At 54.3% G+C, this 17,129-nt stretch overlaps 1 protein-coding gene across 3 annotated transcripts in view; it reads right to left on the reverse strand.

Annotated features, from left to right (window-relative positions):
- TCOF1 (treacle ribosome biogenesis factor 1) overlaps positions 1-17,129 on the reverse strand; it is a 36,342-nt gene continuing 19,213 nt past the window's right edge. For 2 of the 3 annotated variants that reach the window (XM_073355332.2, XM_073355330.2), the window contains 10 exons: positions 14,505-14,679; positions 12,249-12,397; positions 10,476-10,676; positions 9,350-9,626; positions 8,955-9,040; positions 7,718-7,937; positions 5,118-5,663; positions 3,208-3,317; positions 2,388-2,424; positions 1-622 (listed from right to left, as the gene is read on the reverse strand). In XM_073355332.2, the coding sequence (XP_073211433.2) occupies positions 2,392-2,424; positions 3,208-3,317; positions 5,118-5,663; positions 7,718-7,937; positions 8,955-9,040; positions 9,350-9,626; positions 10,476-10,676; positions 12,249-12,397; positions 14,505-14,679 (1,797 nt within the window). In that variant the 3' untranslated portion in view covers positions 1-622; positions 2,388-2,391. The remainder of the gene's footprint in view (positions 623-2,387; positions 2,425-3,207; positions 3,318-5,117; positions 5,664-7,717; positions 7,938-8,954; positions 9,041-9,349; positions 9,627-10,475; positions 10,677-12,248; positions 12,398-14,504; positions 14,680-17,129) is intronic. The other variant, XM_073355331.2, reaches the window with a different exon arrangement.

The raw sequence follows: 17,129 nt of genomic DNA on the forward strand, positions 1-17,129 counted from the left end.
TTCCAATCAAAATCAATTTTATTTCTGTGTTCCAAAAAAACAAAACCCCAAGAACGCACCCTAGACCAACCGTGCCTTGTGCACGCTGCTGCTTGAATACAGCCTCTGACGGGACCGAGGAGGTAATACCCAGAGAACCTGGTTTTAAAGTTATATTATAAAGTGAACCCAAGAGCTGTTAGGTAGGTAGCAAAAAGACAGACCCCGTGCTCACAGAAAGATTGGAAGTTTCTCTTAAAAAATATAGCTCTGGAGAGACATTGCTGCACATCACTTCTAAGAGGGGACAGGTCACACTGTAGGAGCCGGCTTCTTACTCCCTCTGTCCAAGGGGCTGCTCCATTTGGTTACAGTGCAACGGCTGGGGGGGAGGGGGGGGGGTTCCAGGAGAGCAATATACACTTAAGTCCATTCCCAGCCAGGTGGTGGATGAGGCAGCAAAGTACAATGCTTGGCTCTAAAAGTCACAGTTAAAAGAAGAAGTTATAAATTAAGATTTAGAAGTTTAAGTATTATCTTTTTCTTTAAAAAAAATAATCGAAGAGCGTTTTCATCCGCCTTCTGATGAGCTTTCTTCCACCCCTTCGTCATTCATTCATTGTCGGCCATCCAAGGGAGTGCTCTATGGGGAAGAAAAGATTTTGTTATTTCTTCTTTAAGTCCATCCCACAGAGATGGGAAGGCCTATTACACGGCCACAAGGTGACCCGTTAACTCCCCTAAGCAAGGATCCCCCTTCATAGAGGGGCAGTGCGATCTGCTCTTACATCTCCCCCGGCCTCAACTTCTTTGTAAAAGGCTTATTAATTCTAGTCCTGTCACTCACAAACCGTCAGGACAAATGAGCTTCCCTTGGGCTTGTAACCAAAAGCGAAAAGGGTCCTTGGCTTGGAATTTTGGATGCCGGATTCTCGTTCCTAGGTCTTGGTGCCCTTGTGCTAGAGAAGTGGAGCTCCAAGCTCTGAATGCATTTTGGTCCCCAAGGCGGTAGGAGGAGGTTTGAGTGTGAGCCTTGCACCTCCATCCCCCCAGCACTGGCATTCGTGGGCCACCCTGTGAACCAGCCTCTCAGTTGAGCAGGAAGTAAAGACTCCTGGAGAAAGGTCAGGAAGAGAGAGATGGACAAATTCCCCCATGACGAGTAGCACCCTCACTTCTATTGTCCAAGTTCAAACGTCCCTCAAGCTCCGATGGGAGCGGGGGCAGAGTCCTACGCTGTTTGAATAGGGAAAGTGAGGCCAGCAGCGCAGGAGTTGCTGGCCACAAATAAAGGGCGCCAGCAGCACGCGCAGCTGGGGCCGCGAGGAAGCCGGAAAGCTGACTACAGCATTGCCAATGCTCGGGCGAGAGGCAATTCTGGCTGGCGCTGGAGCCGGCCAGGGCTGAGGAGAGAAGTGCCAGCCTGCTAGTGAATCCGAGCCCTTGGACTGGCTGGCTGTCCCACGTGCCTGCCTCCTGGGGCAGAATAACCAAATCAGAGCTGGTCAAGCTGGAGCCAAAGAGCCCAGCGGCTCAGGGTGACTCTGCCCCCTCCTCTCCTGGGAGCAGTGGGGCACCCGTGCTTCCCCTCTACTCTAGCACCTGGCCCAGGGGGGAGGAGATCAACAATCAGAGGAGACCCGCACCACCCACAATACATTGTCTCCAACAAACAAACCCCCCCCCCCCCACCCCCCCGGTGATTTTTGGCCTCTTGAGGTTGGCAGTGCTGGGACCAGAGAGGCAGTTCCTGCAGGGCGTGCCGCTGGTGACAATTAGGAACTGGCTGGAAGGTTCCGGGCCAGCCCGTAAGCTCAGGGGCTGGTGCAGAGCCAGCCAGATGGGGAGACTTGCTTATATACCTCCTGGCACTACGGCTGCCCTTAGGGACCAAAACCGCCAGGGCTCGGGGAATTCCAGATCCTGCGCTGGGAGCAGAGGCCCAGACGCGAGTCCTGCACAGACAGATCCTCAGGAGAACTGACAGGGGCCCGGCGAGCTGTCCTGTCACTACTGCTTAACTCTGTGGATCCAGTTGTTCTCAGAGCCATGCTTCGTGGTGACCCATTCCTGCTGAACTCCATGAAAACCGAACACGTACATCAGGAGAAAAAGGTCCCATCTCGCTCTCCTCCCATTGAAAGCTTGGGCAGGACTTCAAGGGGGAAAGACTGAGCCCTGCATGGTGCTTTTTCCACACAACTTCTTCCTATGCGCGGGTATGGGTCCACTCCCCCAGACAGACGGGTGTGCACCACCCCCACCAGGGCACGGAGGTCGCTTGTTAAAGGCCATGTTTTAAAACAGGCCGAGTCAGGTGCCACAGAACAGCTCCTCGCCACCCAAGAATACAGGTCTCAGGGTTTGGAGTTCAAAGAGCTAAGGACACGTCTCCATGGCCCACTTACCTTCTCACAAAGATCCCTCGAGCTCAGCATCTTTCTTCTAGGAAAAAATGGAAAGTAAAATCAGTAAAACCCCCGTATGAACTGGACCCAGCAGAGCCGAGTCTACAGCCGGCAAGTCGCTGGAGGCTTCCTTGCTAACTCCATAGAAATGGACATTTCCTCCTCACACACAGTTTCATCGGGTGGCTGAGATCAGCTTTCCAGTTGTCCAGAGGCTTTGCTCCTACTGCTACTCCTCTCTCCTGCCTCTTTTCCCCACCCTCTCCCCTTCACCCCCTGCAGTTTTTAGCCGAATGATTCATTTCTCTCTGCAAAGTGATTGCAGAGCCTGCTGGGAAGCGCAACCAGGGCTTCCCCACTGTGATCTCTTTGCTGGGGAGAGGCGCGAGCCCCCTGGAGCAAAGCTCTCTTTACCGGCAGGAGCAGGGCGGCGTGGAGCACTCCCTCCACACAGCCAGGAACTCAGGCAGGAGTGAGCGAGCCTGTAAGTGTTAGCACAGCAAGGGAAAACCCATTCCCTCCAGCAGTGCCAGCCACTGCCCCTCTCAGCACCCACCCACCCCCACGCAGTCAGAGGGCTCGTCTGACACGAAGACCAGGTCAGTCCATCCCTAACGCCACTGACGCTGCCAAGCCTTGAAGGGGCCAGCTGTAGGGTGCAGCTCAGTCTGGCCATGCAACCAGACGCTGCTGCTGAGATGCTGGAGAAGGGAGCCACGGATGCTGATCACTTTGTGCTCTGGGTACCTGCCCACAAGACAGAGGCCAGCCCTCTCCCACCCTGCTCCAGGGGGATGGAAGTGTGTACACACCCGCCCACCTTTTTTTTCTTTTTTTTGTGGGTGGAAGCAGACCCGTCCGTGCTCGCCTCCCCTCCAGATGTGGCCTTCTTGCTTTTCTTCTTCTTCTTGTCTTTCGCGGCCTTCTTCTCTGGGAGAGACAAAAGGACCGGGGTGCATGTGAAAGGGGACTGGGTCAGACACTGCTGAGAGGCGGGGGGTGGGGGTGGGGAGGTGGTCTCTGCCTCGCCCAGCAAGCCTTTGGTTGTGCCCCTGCTAGCAGCTTCCCCACCCTTGCCTTGCATTGCTCCATCAGGCTAGCAACGGTGGCAGTGAATGCCCAGCCCTGCCGCTCAGGGCCCACCCATGCCCGAGGGACATTTCGAGAGGGAAGCTGGAATGCCTTTGAGAGCACGCCCCGTTCTGTCCCACACTGCACAGGGCACATGCAGGCGTCTCTCGGGCTGGAGGCACTGACAGGGGCAGCGGCAGCTAGGGCCCGTGCTAACATTTCAGCCCGCTCACATGGACTGGGCACAACTCTGTGGTGACACGGCCCGGGGCACATTCCCACCGCAGCTGATACTGCGAAGTGAATTGGGGGTTCTCCAAGATGGGGCATGCGTGGGGGAGAGCCAGGCTGGGAGGTCACTCACTGGCACTGAATACACATACGATTAAGAAACAGAAGAACAACATGAGCAAAAAACTGTTCTACGAGGTCTTAATTCTTGTAGGGCTGGAGCACCCCACAAAGCCCAGCCTGGGCAGCCTGTCCATCTACCCCACACTGCGCTGCCAGGCCCCTCTCCCAGATGAGAAGTTTCGAACAGGATATGCTGGGGTTTCGATCGTCCTCTGCCTTTTCTGTCCTTTATTCTCTTAGCAGGGGCTACCTGCAGGGCAGGGGCAGAAACTGCTCTTTTACTTGGAAGTGACAAAGTGCAGCCCAGCTCCATTCTCTCTCTCTCACCCCCCGAGCAGCGCTAATGGCACGGAGTCATTTTCGGGGATCGCTGTGGCTCACTGCCCCGCTGGAACGTACAGTAACAATACGCAGCCAGGCAGGCAGGGCCCGCTGTGAAGAGCGGGAGTGGCAGGCTGGCGCTGTGAAGACGACAGCTCAATGCAGAGCCTTTCAAACATGGGGTCACTGACAACACCCAGCTCATCAGCACTTCTGCCATGCACTCGGGGAGCTGGCGCTGATCACAACCCCAACCTCCATCCTGCCTGGCTGGGAACTTCACCCTCCGTTTCTCAGAACATGCCTGTGGCCTTTGTCAGGCACCAGCTGGGAGCTGGCATTGCCAGCCAGCTTGGCTTCAGCCCTTTAGGGCCGGGCAGGCACTCAAAGCGCTGCAGGGTTTCACCAGTGGCCCCAGGAACAGCTCTGTACAGCTTGTAACTGGCAGCGGCTTGCCCCACCCTCGTCGGCACGGCATGCACTAAGCCTGCCAACTGGGTCCTGCTGGCATTCAGAGTAGGGAAGGGAGGGGGCCCAGAGCGAAGGGCCGGGGCATAAGGGCATTTCTGGAGAAGGGCGGAAGCAGACAAACTCCTCCCTCCAAGCAGCGCTGCGACAGACTAGCAAGGGTAGCAGGACTGCTCTGCGGACAGATACGTGCCCGGTGCGTAAGCCAGGCAGGTGGGCAGGCCGCCGTTGGAAGCAGAGCGCGTCACTGCCCACAGCCACCTTTTAACAGCAGAGTCGTTCTCTGACCCGGGGTAACATTTATTCAGTCGCTTGCTTAACTAGTTCAGCTCAACCCTTGACTGGATTTGGGAGCGGCAGCGGAGCCCCAAGCTAACCCTTAGGAATCAGGCCTTGGGGTGCCATTTAGGGGGTCCTGCAGTGGAGACCAGCATTGGGGTGAGCAGGGGGCACTAGCCTGTCTACAGAGGAGCGGGGACAGTCGAACCGGGTGAGGGACAGCAGCAGGGCCCTTACTTTTACTGGTTTTCTTCTTCTTCTCCTTGCTGCCGGCTGGTCTCTCCCCTTTGCTTTTCTTCTTTTTGGGAGTCTCGAGGCTGCTTTTCAGCTTCTTTGGCTTGGGCTCCGCGGGGCCGCCGTCCCCTGCTGCCAGCTTCCTTTTCACAGAGGATTTCTGCTTCTTGTTCTCTTTGTCCCCATGTTTTGGTGCTTTCGCTGCTTTCAAAGCCTTGGCTGAGGCCGCAGGGGTTTTCTTCACTTTCTTCTGCTTCTTCTTCCCTCCCTCCAGCTCCCCCGGTGCTGGCCCTCCCGGAGCCTTGGCAGCAGTGGTAACCCCGTCTTCGCTGTCGCTCATCGAGCTCTCCCTCTCCGACTGAGCGATGGACAGTAGAGCATACGGGGACGGCGTCCCCGGAACGCCCGCCGGACCGCCAGCATTCTGAGTCACCAACAGAGCTTTCTTTGCCCGCGAAGCTTTGTAGCTGGCGCCTCCTTCTCCCGCTTTCCCTGCCGCCGTCTCTTTTGCGGCAACCCCTTCGGCCCCAGAAGAGGACGACTTGCTCTCTGTGGACACAATTTAAAGAAGAGGATTTAGGGAAGAGATTTGGTTATGACCCAACCCACTCGAGGGAGGCTGGTGTTTAAGAGACGCCTTCAGTCCCCGCCCCCAGACACGGTAATTTGTAGGTAGTTGGGTCATATAGAAATAGACACTAATCTCCCCAGAAACATAATGGTGTATTGTTACAGGGCTCTGTGAGGGGGTGTGGGGGAAGTGCATTAACTCAGAGTACAAAAGTCAGGTTTGGGCTACAAATTAAAGAGTCCAAAGGGCTCATAAGAACGTAAGAATGGCCGAACTGTGTCAGACCAGATGCTTCAGAGGGAATGAACAGAACAGGGCATTCTGGTCCCCAATGTGTGCCCTAAAAAAAACCCCCAAACGAAAAACCAAACAATTTGAGAATTTTAAGTCTCTACTCAAGAGAGGCCCAGATTAAGAGCACTGGCTGGATCTGCAGGTGTACAGACACGGCTGTACGTGGGCAACTTGCACTACGGCGGTCTCAAGACAATGCTCTTACGTCCCTCGACTTTGAGAGTAGATTCTAGATTACAATGATCCCTTGCAGACATCTTGTCTGACTTCCTGATCATCACAGACCACAACACAGCTGTGTAGGGAGGATACCGACGAAACCCAACAGATTTTTCAGTCTTGGATTTCTACTATTCACTTACAACCATTCAATGGCGGTGGGGAGAAAGGTTTTTAACCACACAAAAATGAGGGGGGTATGGAACGGCTGCCATATGTGGAGGAGAGATTAACAAGGCTGGGACTTTTCAGCTTGGAAAAGAGATGACTAAGGGGGGATATGATAGAGGTTGATAAAATCATGACTGGTGCGGAGAAAGTAAATATGGAAGTGTTATTTACTCCTTCTCATAACACAAAAAAATAGGGGTCACCAAATGAAATGAATAGGCAGCAGGTTTAAAACAAACCAAAGGAAGTATGTTTGCACACAACGCAGTCAGTCAGCCTGTGGAACTCCTTGCCAGAGGATGTTGTGAATGCAAGACTAACAGGGTTCAAAAAAAGAACTAGATAAGTTCATGGAGGATAGGTCCATCAATGACTATTAGCCAGGATGGGCAGGGATGGCGTCCCTTGCCTCTGTTTGCCAGAAGCTGGGAATGGATCACTTGATTACCTGTTCTGTTCATTCCCTCTGGGGCACCTGGCTCTGGCCAGTGTTGGAAGACAGGATACTGGGCTAGATGGACCTTTGGTCTGACCCAGTATGTTCATACATTCTATTTCAATCATCCACCAAATAGCTCTGTTCCCTTGTGTTTCCCTGTGGCTGGCTCTTCCCCAAACAAACATTTCTGAATAACACGTAACAGAGAAAGCTCCATGGAAGATGTAGCAGGTGAGTATTTTGTTGGTAGCATTTGATAAAGTGATTCTTAAATCGGCATTTATCAAGTGTTGAGACATTTTCCAATCAAAAATGGTTCCCAGGAGAAGTGCAACATATATTTGAAGACAAACACCTCGCCAGTTATCAGGTTAGAGAGCTTGCATTGCTCGCTGGTCTTTGACTTTAGAAAGAATTTTGGCAACTATCACTAGAAATGTTAGTTAAACTTCGGGATTCAAAATAGCCTTGCACATGGGAGCACCCTGTAAGCTGTATAACTGAGCAGGTGTATGCTTCCCAAAACTTCCCAACCACCCCCTCCCGAAAGGATGCAGAAGCCCAGGACAAATTGCAATGTTGCTGGAGGTGTCCAGCAGGGGGCAGCAGCAGACTGTCACAGTAAAGGACACTGTGGACTTGTGATTTGCACTCTTCACCTGGACTCAGATTTCAGAGACAGAGAAGACCTAATAGATCATCTACTTCAGCCCCTGCCAATGCAGATTTGTCCCCTCAGCATATATTCTCCAAGCTCATCTGAAAGTCCCAGCTGATGGGGTTTCCACCACTTCCCTTGGAAGATTACTCCATGGTCTAGGGTGTCCGGAGCCCAGATATAGCGCACATTTAGGAGCCAGCTCTAAAGCTGCTCGGGTTTGCAAGCTAGACCATGGCCCTAGGACTAACCTGCCTTCCGTTTGGCTGCCGTCCCCTCAGCATCCGTGTCGGAGTCACTGATGTCACTCTCCGTGGCGTCAGGCAGGCCTGCTTTCCCAGGTTTGGCGAGGGTGCTGACAACGGCGGCTGCTTTTCCACACCCCAGTTTGGGGGAGGTCAGGGAAGCAGGTTTTTGCCCTTGGGGTGCTGCTGGAGCCTTAGGAAGGCCTAGATAACCTGTGAGAAGGGACTGAAGAGCACACGTACGCTGAGTGAGACACACCGTCACCGGGGCTGGACCCTCTTGCCTTCACCCAGAGCATTTTAACTGCCACCTGCAACTGCCCCTTGAGCAGCCCTCCAGGTTGGCAGGCTCCCCTCAGCTGCCCTTCGTGATCTGGGGCCACTGGAAAGCGGAGAGACAGAAGCAAAGTGCACCTACCAACACACGACACAGGGAGACCAGGAGTTTGTAGGGAGCCCACTGAACTTGGGCTCTACCCCACTGGTCCATTATTAGCCTCTCTCCTGTCCCACACCCCGAGCCATGGAGGTGGGTACAGGAGTGTGCTGGGGGTACCCCAGTGCTGGGCAGCTGGGTGGCGGGGAGTGGCACAGCTGGGGTTGCTCACGGAACGAAACCCAAACAGGGAGGTTATGTATATGGCTGCTTGACGTGTTTATGACATATGTCGTAATCCACTGTATATTTGCTCCTTTACTTTCTCCTGGTAAAACGTGCCTGGGGAGGTTTTTGACCATCAGTCCATTCCTACGCTTGCATGCAAAGCTGATGCATTACAGATGTACTGCGCTCCCTAGATATTACTAATAAAGGGGGTTTACTGGCTTAGACATGGGTTTAGTTACAAATACACGTTGCTGCTACGAGCACGGATAGTCTCCCTTGTTTGGCTATTTCAGTGCTGCAGGGCACCAGGCTTCCAGTATGTGCCATTTTATTCGACGGCCATGTCAGTACAGCACCAGGCAAGGGCAGAGCCGGGCTGCGATCTGTCCATCAGTGTGCAGGAGGGTCCCGAACACCCGAGTTCAAAGTCTTCTCCCCTCTCCCTCTCCATGGGAGGCACCTGAAGCCCAGCACCCTTCAACCGCCCCACCCAGCCGCCGGAGCGGGTGCAACTTTAGGACGCCAGGGCGGCAGCAGCGGTTTACCCCGGTGCTGATTCTGGCCCGGTGTCTGCTCATCTTACAGAGCAGAGGAGAAAGGCAACAGCCCTAGCCCGCAGGGTACAGGACCCCTCACCTGCGAAGGCTGCTCTTCTTCCTCGCTGGACTCCGAGGAGGTGCTGTCGGCCTCCTTCGTCGCTCCCTGCTTCTGGGGCGCCCCTGCTGGAGAAGCAAAGTGCCCAGTGAAATCCTCCCACTGGTCCAGCCCAGCGCGCGCCTGAGAGCTCTCTCTGGGCGTCGCTCCCGGATACAGGCTGCAGCGGGGCTCCCCAGAGACGTGTGCTGCAGAGAGCGTCCGCTCCTCTACAAGGAGCCTGCTGCTTCTTGTCACTCACAGCCTCGTGGGTTGGCGAGACCCATCCCGCCAGCTAAGCCAGGCCCAGTGCACAGCGAACCCTCGTTCTCCATGCTGCTTGCTGGGCCGGCTGCCCCCAACCACTACTGGAAGTCCCCCAGAGCAGCATCTCTTACCAGGCTTCAGGGGCTGCTTGGCCTTGTCCTCCTCGCTGTTGGAGGAACTGCTGCTGTCCGGGCTCTCCCGGCCTTTGCTGGGTGCAGGGGGCACCGCCTGGCTCTGGGTGGCCCTGCCTGCAGCGTGAAGTCCTGCTTTTCCTGCGGCTGCGACGGGACCTTTGCCCTTGGCAGAAGGGCTCAGCAATGCAGGGGCATTTGCTTGCGCACCCTTCCCTGTGAGGGCAGCAGCTTTACCTGAGGCAGCCCCATGCTTCAGGCAGGAAGGAGGAAGGGGCTGAGGGCAGGGAGAAGAAAACAAGGAACATTTTAGACAAACTGGGGGTAGGGGATTCATAATTTCCCTGAGCTTTCCAGAGCATCCAGCGTACCCCGAAGGCTGGGAGCTCTCATGGTGAGGGCCTAGATGATCAGGGGGATGGGGGGGGAAAATCTCTTTCACGCAGCTCATGGGCAAGTCACTTCACCTCCGTGACTCAGTTTCCCCATGGGCACAATGAGGAAAATGCCACCTGCCTCACCGATGGTGCTGAGGAAGCTACGATACCCGAGGCAATCTGTAAAAGGAGTGAAGATCCTCAAATCGAAGGTGCTACCAAACCTCAGAGTCTCCTCAGTATCAGAGGGAGGAGAAAGCCCTCAGGGACGCAGCTCGTGCCCGCTGCTCTGGCTACCCCTCAGTCTGTGGCTGGGGGCAGCAGCAGCTCAAATCAAAGACAGATGGAGAGGGAAAGAGATGGTCTGGTCACTCCAGATCTTTAGTGTAAAGAGGTGCAGGGGAAGCTACAAGACAGCACTGACGTGAGTCCGGAGCCATTATCTAGGAGGCGGCCAGCAAGACAGGCCTGCGGGGAACTGCTGAGAGCTGAAAAGGAAGTTTTCAGCAGGGCGCTCTTACCAGGAAAGAGCCAGTTTGAGGGGGAGAACTGCAGCCTTCTCAGTCAAGGCGACAGGGATTTCTTTCCCCCCTTGCATTGGGGTAACTGTGCTTACCGTGGCTGTTAGAGTCGCACTGCAAGCCCCAGCCAGCCTCTGGAGGACACTCCGCCAGTCCAGGCCCACAGGCTCCACCAGATCTCCTTGCAGCGCTGCATGTGGCTCTGCACACCCAGCATTTCTTTCTTACCTGGCTTACCGGCTTCTCTTCCTCCTCGCTGTCCGAGGAATCGGAGCTCGAGCTCTCGGGCGCTTGGCCAACTGCGGCAGCAGCTGGCTTCACAGGGCTGCTGGCCACTCTGTTGGCCCCTTTCCCAGTGGGCAGCATGGGCCCAGCCGTGCCCAGAGGCTTTGCGGCTGGGGCAGGTTTAGGTTTCACCTGGGCCAGTTGCTAGGCCAGACAAGAAAGGAGGAATGTCAAGACAGCATGGTGACTTTTAAAGAAATACAGCAACAGAGTTGAGGAGCCTGGAAGTCCAGGGAATTAGACCCCATTTTGCAGGAGGACAATGCATAGCCAAGTAAGCCTCTGTGCTCAGATCCCAGGCTGATGGGGACATACCGAGATAGAGAACAGGACACCAGCCCCCTGGGAAATGTGCTCTCCCTCTCTTTTCATACACCCCTTGTGGTTTACAATGATGATTAACAAGAATGTGTAGCATTTCATCACAGCCCAGGCCTATCACTTCCCCACATGGGAGGCAGTGGCCACCGGGGGTTGACGGGACAGCCCTGGAAGGAACACCATGCTCCGGGGAGGTAGACTATTGGCAGAAGCAAGTGAATACAAAGAGAGGAGGGCAGGGGAAGCTATCAGTCTCCTGGTGTCAGTTACAAGCCAGGCTACGTGTGCAGCATCCCGCACCCAGCAGACACCCAAGCTTCTACATGCCAGGGCTCTGTGGGATCTCGCAGGTTTCTCGGATAGGATATCTGGTGCGAGATGCCATCCAGGGGGTTGTGGATCCAAGGTGTCTTTAAACATTTTCGGCTGTGATTTAAAAGCTCAAAAATCACAGTGACTGCTTTTACGTACCTCTAAAATATCAACCCTCTTAATAAAGGAGCCCTTGTGCCAGCCTGCCAGCTGGGGAGCACACAGCTTTCTGGTCATCCACAACACAGGGGCATCCTGTTTCTATCCCCGAATCCCAACAACAGGGCCAACTAGGCTGGCGCTTTGCACGGCACGGACGCTTCTGGGAACGGGACGGAGAGCACCTAGCCCCTCTCCCAAAGGCCAGCCAGCAGGTACCAACGATTTCAAACACCTGGGAGCAGAGCTGGAGCCAGGCAGCTGGAGCTGAAAGGCTGTGGGGCACATCTGGAGCACTGCGCAGTTCAGGGGGCACCGCTGGAAGCGGAGAACCATGCCCCGGCCCACTAGAAGTTAGAAAAGCCACTGAGGCTGCTCTTATTTATGTCAGCTTCTCCGGGGGCACGTGGGCCACCCTGCAGCACTGAACAGCTGGAGTACAGAGGATTCTGGTCAGTACATCCCTGCCGGGCTTGAGGGGGCGGGGGTGGGGAGAAGAAGAGACAGGGGGTTATGCTGGTGCTACAGGGCTTGGGGACCCCTCCTGGGCTGGGAGAATTCTCCACTGTGGGGGATTCAGCTGTTTTCCAGCTTATTTATTCTACAGGAACGGCACAAAAAGAGGCCCAATTATGGGAAGGAATGGGCCTGTATGATTATCGCTGTCACAAGACAGCCAATCCCTCCATTGCTTCTAACCTCCGAACCCTAGCCAGGCCCCATTGGTTGCAAAGGTCCCTGTGCCAGCTGTCTGGGATCCCCAGCACTGACAGACATTTCCCAGAGCTGGGTTTCCTGAAGAGCAAGGGCTCCAGATAGAGTTTCGCTAGTCACCATTCCTCGAAACCCCAGCTCTCAAAGAGGCCAACTCAGCAGAGCTTCCTCCTCTTTGCCTGACAGCCGCGTCGTCTGTTTGCTAGTTACCTGCGGGGGTACCTGATCCTCCTCAGAGTCTGACTCCTCACTGGACTCCTCGCTGCTATCTGCTGCCCCTGGTGCTTTTGGAAGAGATGCTGGAAGGGCCTGGGCCTTCTTGACGCTAGTCAGCTGTCCTGCAGCAGCGGTCTTCATTGCTGAAAGAGGTCAGAGAGAAACCAAGGGTAAGACTGCAGGCTGTTTATAGGAAGACAATGGCTGGAGAGACGAGGGAGGTTGCCGATGCTTCAGTGTTCCGATTTTAGCCTGGGAGAGAAAACCCTGCTGGAAGGGGAGAGCTGCTAGAAGACAATGATTTCCTTTCCTAACACCTCCTTCTCTGCAAGATTTCTCTTGCTGCCCCCAGGCCCTGGCTTTCTCTTCAGTACGACTGAAGGGGCCCAACAGGGCATGGTGTGAGGGGTGGCAGAGGGATGGAACAGTTGGGAACGCTACGACCATGCCAGAATAACTGAGCTCTGGAGCTGGAGAACCCCTCCCTCCCGCCTTTGTGCAAACAGACAACCACCACCAGAAGCCGGCAGGAATCAGTAGTGGAAAATGTTAGCAACTGACAGCTGAACAATGCTCTGTGCAAAGCCTGCTGGAGGCTTCTGTTTATTTCCTAGGGGGCTGCTGTCTTCCATATCCCACAAACCCTCCCACCCTGACAGCTGGGGAGAACGTCAGCTACTTTGGCTACTAATAAAGCTGACTGGGAGGGTTTCTGCCTGTTTCCTGGCAGCAGTTACACCAACAAGCAATAGAGGCCAGCCGGCCTATTGCCTGGTGCTTCCACTAGCCCCAGAACACAAACCAAGGGGGTGTCGGAGGTCTGGACAGCCGTGCAAGGGCAGATCTGTGTATGCTCAGGCTATTCCTCTGCGCTATGGGCAGGCTCCACTTCTCTCAGCACTCAACCCCACGTGTACTGCTAACAAAAGCTCTCCACACCTCCCGCGGGCACAGGCCGAGTCCCGTTTTACCAGCTCCCTGCAACAAAGGACTTGACATTAGCTCAAGCTCTCCCTGCAGGAAGGTCCTGCAATAGCCATCTACAGGTGCAAGACTTCTTTGTAATGAAATCGTTCCCTCCGGCATCCTCCTGCATCCAGGCATCAACTGCTGAGATGCCAGAAATAACTTCTGGTTGCTCATGTCACGAAACGCAGCAACAGAGACGAACCAGCCTGGAGCATGCGTTATCTGGGCCTCTGCACTGCAAACAGGGACATTGCTGTGCAAAGACCACAGTCACCTGGTGACCACTAAAGGTTCATGTCCATGGAAGGGAGGAGATGGGTCAACTGAAAACAGCAAGAATCAACTCGGACAGTCATCAAGCCCCTCCATTTACTGGGTTCCCATGGGTTGTCCCAGTGCTGCCCCAGCACGCCACTGGCCACACCCCGAGTTTCCTTTGCAGGTCTAATGACAGTGGCCCTGTATCTTCCCGGGGGACTTAGACCTTGTGCTCTCTGGGCCTCGTAGCTGCAGAGACGCCGGAAGACTCTGGAGACGGGGGCAGCAGCAGGGAAGCAGGAGAAGATATGTATTCTGCCTGGGAGGCTCCTCTGCATTTTCGGTGATCTTCCTCTATCCCCACTTCAGACATAACCATGTCCTCGTGAGACTCCATGTTGTAGCCAGCCCCGGCCCACTCCAGGACAGCTGCCAGGACTCCCTTCCTACCCTTCATCAACCAGAGTGGTGCAAGACTTCCTCGCCTGATCCAGGAGGAATGGGGATGACAAAACTCCCCCAGGCCACACAGGAGGGGAGAAGTGTGGCTTCATTCATTACTAGTAATTTCTTATAGTAATTCATTCATTACTTCATTCATTACTAGTAATTTCTTCCATCCACGAATCTCAAAGTGCTTATTAATTATTACGCCAAGGCTCCTCCCTCCATCTGCATACACTGGGGAGTATGTTAGCAGCTGACCCATGCTGGCAATGCTGGAAGGAATAGAAAACAGAACAAAATAACCCCCCGTACCCCCAAAAAACCCAACTCTTGTGCCAGTTTGGAAGGACACTCTAGAAGAGACAGGAGGGAGTTGCACGGACAGGTCTTGCTAACATCAGCTTCAAAGCGACTGGCAAAGTCTGCATCCCCTGGCAGTTCAGAGCATGCCTGGTGATGGCTCTTAGGGGGCAGCCCCGTCTAGAACACACTAGCTGCTCAAGCCGAGAAGAGAAGCAAACCCCGTGAGTATGGAGGAGAGAGGCCCTGAATACCAAGGGAAGGCTAGAATCTTACCAGCGTTAGAAGGCGGTTTCTGTGCTGCCTTGTCCTCCTCACTATCTGATGACGTGCTGCTCTCGCTCTCAGAGTCCTTGCCCTTCAAGGCACCTCCAGCTGCTTTCCTGGGGCTCCCAGTTTTACCCACCAGGCTGGGCTTGATGCCAGGGGAAGGCTGAGGAGTTGGTAATCTCTTTAAAAAACAAACAAAAAAACCAACAACACTGAGCCAGGGTTTGTTTCCTACACCCCATATGCGGCTGTGATAATTTAAAATGCTCCCTTTATCCCCAAAGAACATCACAAGTTTGGAGATGGATCATGTCCGAAACCAATGAAATGCGGCTACCTCTCTTGGGTGGGAGGCAGCAGCTGTTTGCAGCAGAGAGAAACACCACCCAGCAGTTCAGGCAAGAAGTATACCGTATCCAACTGGAAGAGTGCAGGGAAAACTTGAGGGGAGGCCATATTTCGCTAGAAATTAATCAGGCCACCAGGGTTAAAACCCCTACTCTTTCAAAAAGGACCAAGGGATCTTTAATGACCAGGGGTTCAGCACCTCATTATCATGTCTCATCTGACAACTGTACCAACTGCACGGCACTATCAATAGGCCAAAACAGGGCAGCTTGACTTGGAAGGGAGAAGGCCAACTACAGAAAACCCCCACTGCCTACAGGGGCTAGATGTCCCTTGGAGACTGCTCCCTTGAACACTGACTGTCGGACCCTGGGGGCTTGTGACACTTTGAGGGACCCGAGCACAAGGTGAAACGACTGCAAGAGTCCACCATCACAGCAGCTGCCTCCTGGACACAGCATTAGAGAGGCGTTTAAGGGAGACAGTGTCGCACCGTTCCTAGGAAGCACTTTGTCCAGAACGTGAACAATTCATTTGCCCATGAGCCTAAATAAGCAGCTGTGCAACTCGAACATGGCACTTGGGTTGTACAGCAGCTGGCCGTGTTTGGATTTCTATGACTCAAGGCAGCGTGTGAGCCGCGTCTCAGGGTCTTGTGCAGCTGATGAGTTGATGCAAAGGAGGTACCGGTTATTCTGGCACGTGAAAAAATTATTCCAGGCAGGTCTGATTTTCTGCCTCCCATGCGGCCCAGAGAGAGCTTCCATGCTCCTCTCACCCTTTGGCTGCTTGCAGAGGGTGTGCTAAAGAGAGGAAGTCCCACTTGCAGGAAGTTCGGGAGACTACCCCACCCTCTGGGGCTCTTCAGGGCCGGTGAGGCTCTGCACCCGCTCAGGCACGCAAACACGGCCTGATCTTCACATGCTGGGCTGAACGCTCAAGCACCAGTTTGCTCTGGCAGCGCAAGAACATAACTATGGCCATGCTGGGCCAGCCAATGGTCCACCTGGCCCAGGACCTTGTCTCCCCACAGTGGCCGGTGCCAGATGCTTCAGAGGGAATGAACAGAACAGGGCACTTGTTGAGTGATCCATCCTGTGGTCCAGTCCCAGCTCCTGGCAGTTGGATGTTCAGGGACACTCCGTTTGCCAGGCACAGTAGGAGCAGAGAGCCACCCAACCTGCCTGTGACCCACTTTTGGGGCAGCGTCCCATGGCCTGGGAGCCATCACCAGAGCTCTTCTCAGGGAAAATGGAGCATGACACTATCCCCTCCCCCAGCATTCATTCCCTTTACTCCGCGTGCCGGACTTAGTACACGGTCTCTCTCTCAATACCAGTGAAGAGCTAGAACATCACAGTCGTTCTGACAGCCTGAAGGGGTGGCTGCTCCTTGCCAATGGCCAAGAGCCCCAGGTTTGCAGCTTCGTGAGATGGAAGACTGTCAAACCTGGCTTTCTGGCACGGCCCTGGGGCAGCGTTTACTGCATTTAAACCAGCTGCTGAACAGACGTCAGTATTGGAGTGTTTACCCATTACAGAAGGGGCTCTCCAAACAAGCCAGGCATATCCAGGCTCTGCACATAGACACTGAAACCTCCACAAGGACGAGAGAGGAAAACAAACTGGAGTCTCTGTTTTGTTTTGGTTAACATGAGTCACTAACTCCTAGAGAGGGGCCAGCTTCTAAATGGCAAATCGAGAGTGTTATTGGAATTGGATGTAGGGATTTAAATGAATCACCTACTTGGGAACACATCAGACTCCTCCCTACTCAGACACCAGCACTTGCGGGATATTGGATCTAGTCTAAGTCATTTGCCTCCAACTTCCTAGTGACAGGACAGACTCTCGCTCACGTTCAGAAAGCGAGCCCATGTATAACAAGGGCGTATTAGGGAACAGCTCAAAGACCTGGAAGACAATCAGATAGCAGCATCTGGACACTATGTAAGATTATTTCCCTAAAACGGCCGTGGTATCATTTCTACAGGGCTGCCACGTCCTAGTGACTGAGCCCAGGCAGGGCTTGGCTGAACTACGCCTGGCTGTAAAACGCTCCCAGGTGAGCTGTGCAGAACACGATCCAGGCCAGCGTGTTTTATGGACCCAGGAGACTGGAAGAAGCCTAAAGTAAAGGGGTGGAGGAGCAGTCTGCCATACTAGAGATGCTGGTACCTGGGAGAAATTCATGAGTAACTACAGATTGAGCTTCTTGTCCTCTCCTCCCTCGCTTCCTTTCTCTCTCTCTCTCTGCTGGCCTACAAATAGCTCCTGGCCCTGC

The sequence above is a fragment of the Lepidochelys kempii genome, chromosome 8 (assembly GCF_965140285.1).
Source record: "Lepidochelys kempii isolate rLepKem1 chromosome 8, rLepKem1.hap1, whole genome shotgun sequence".
NCBI lineage: Eukaryota > Metazoa > Chordata > Testudines > Cheloniidae > Lepidochelys > Lepidochelys kempii.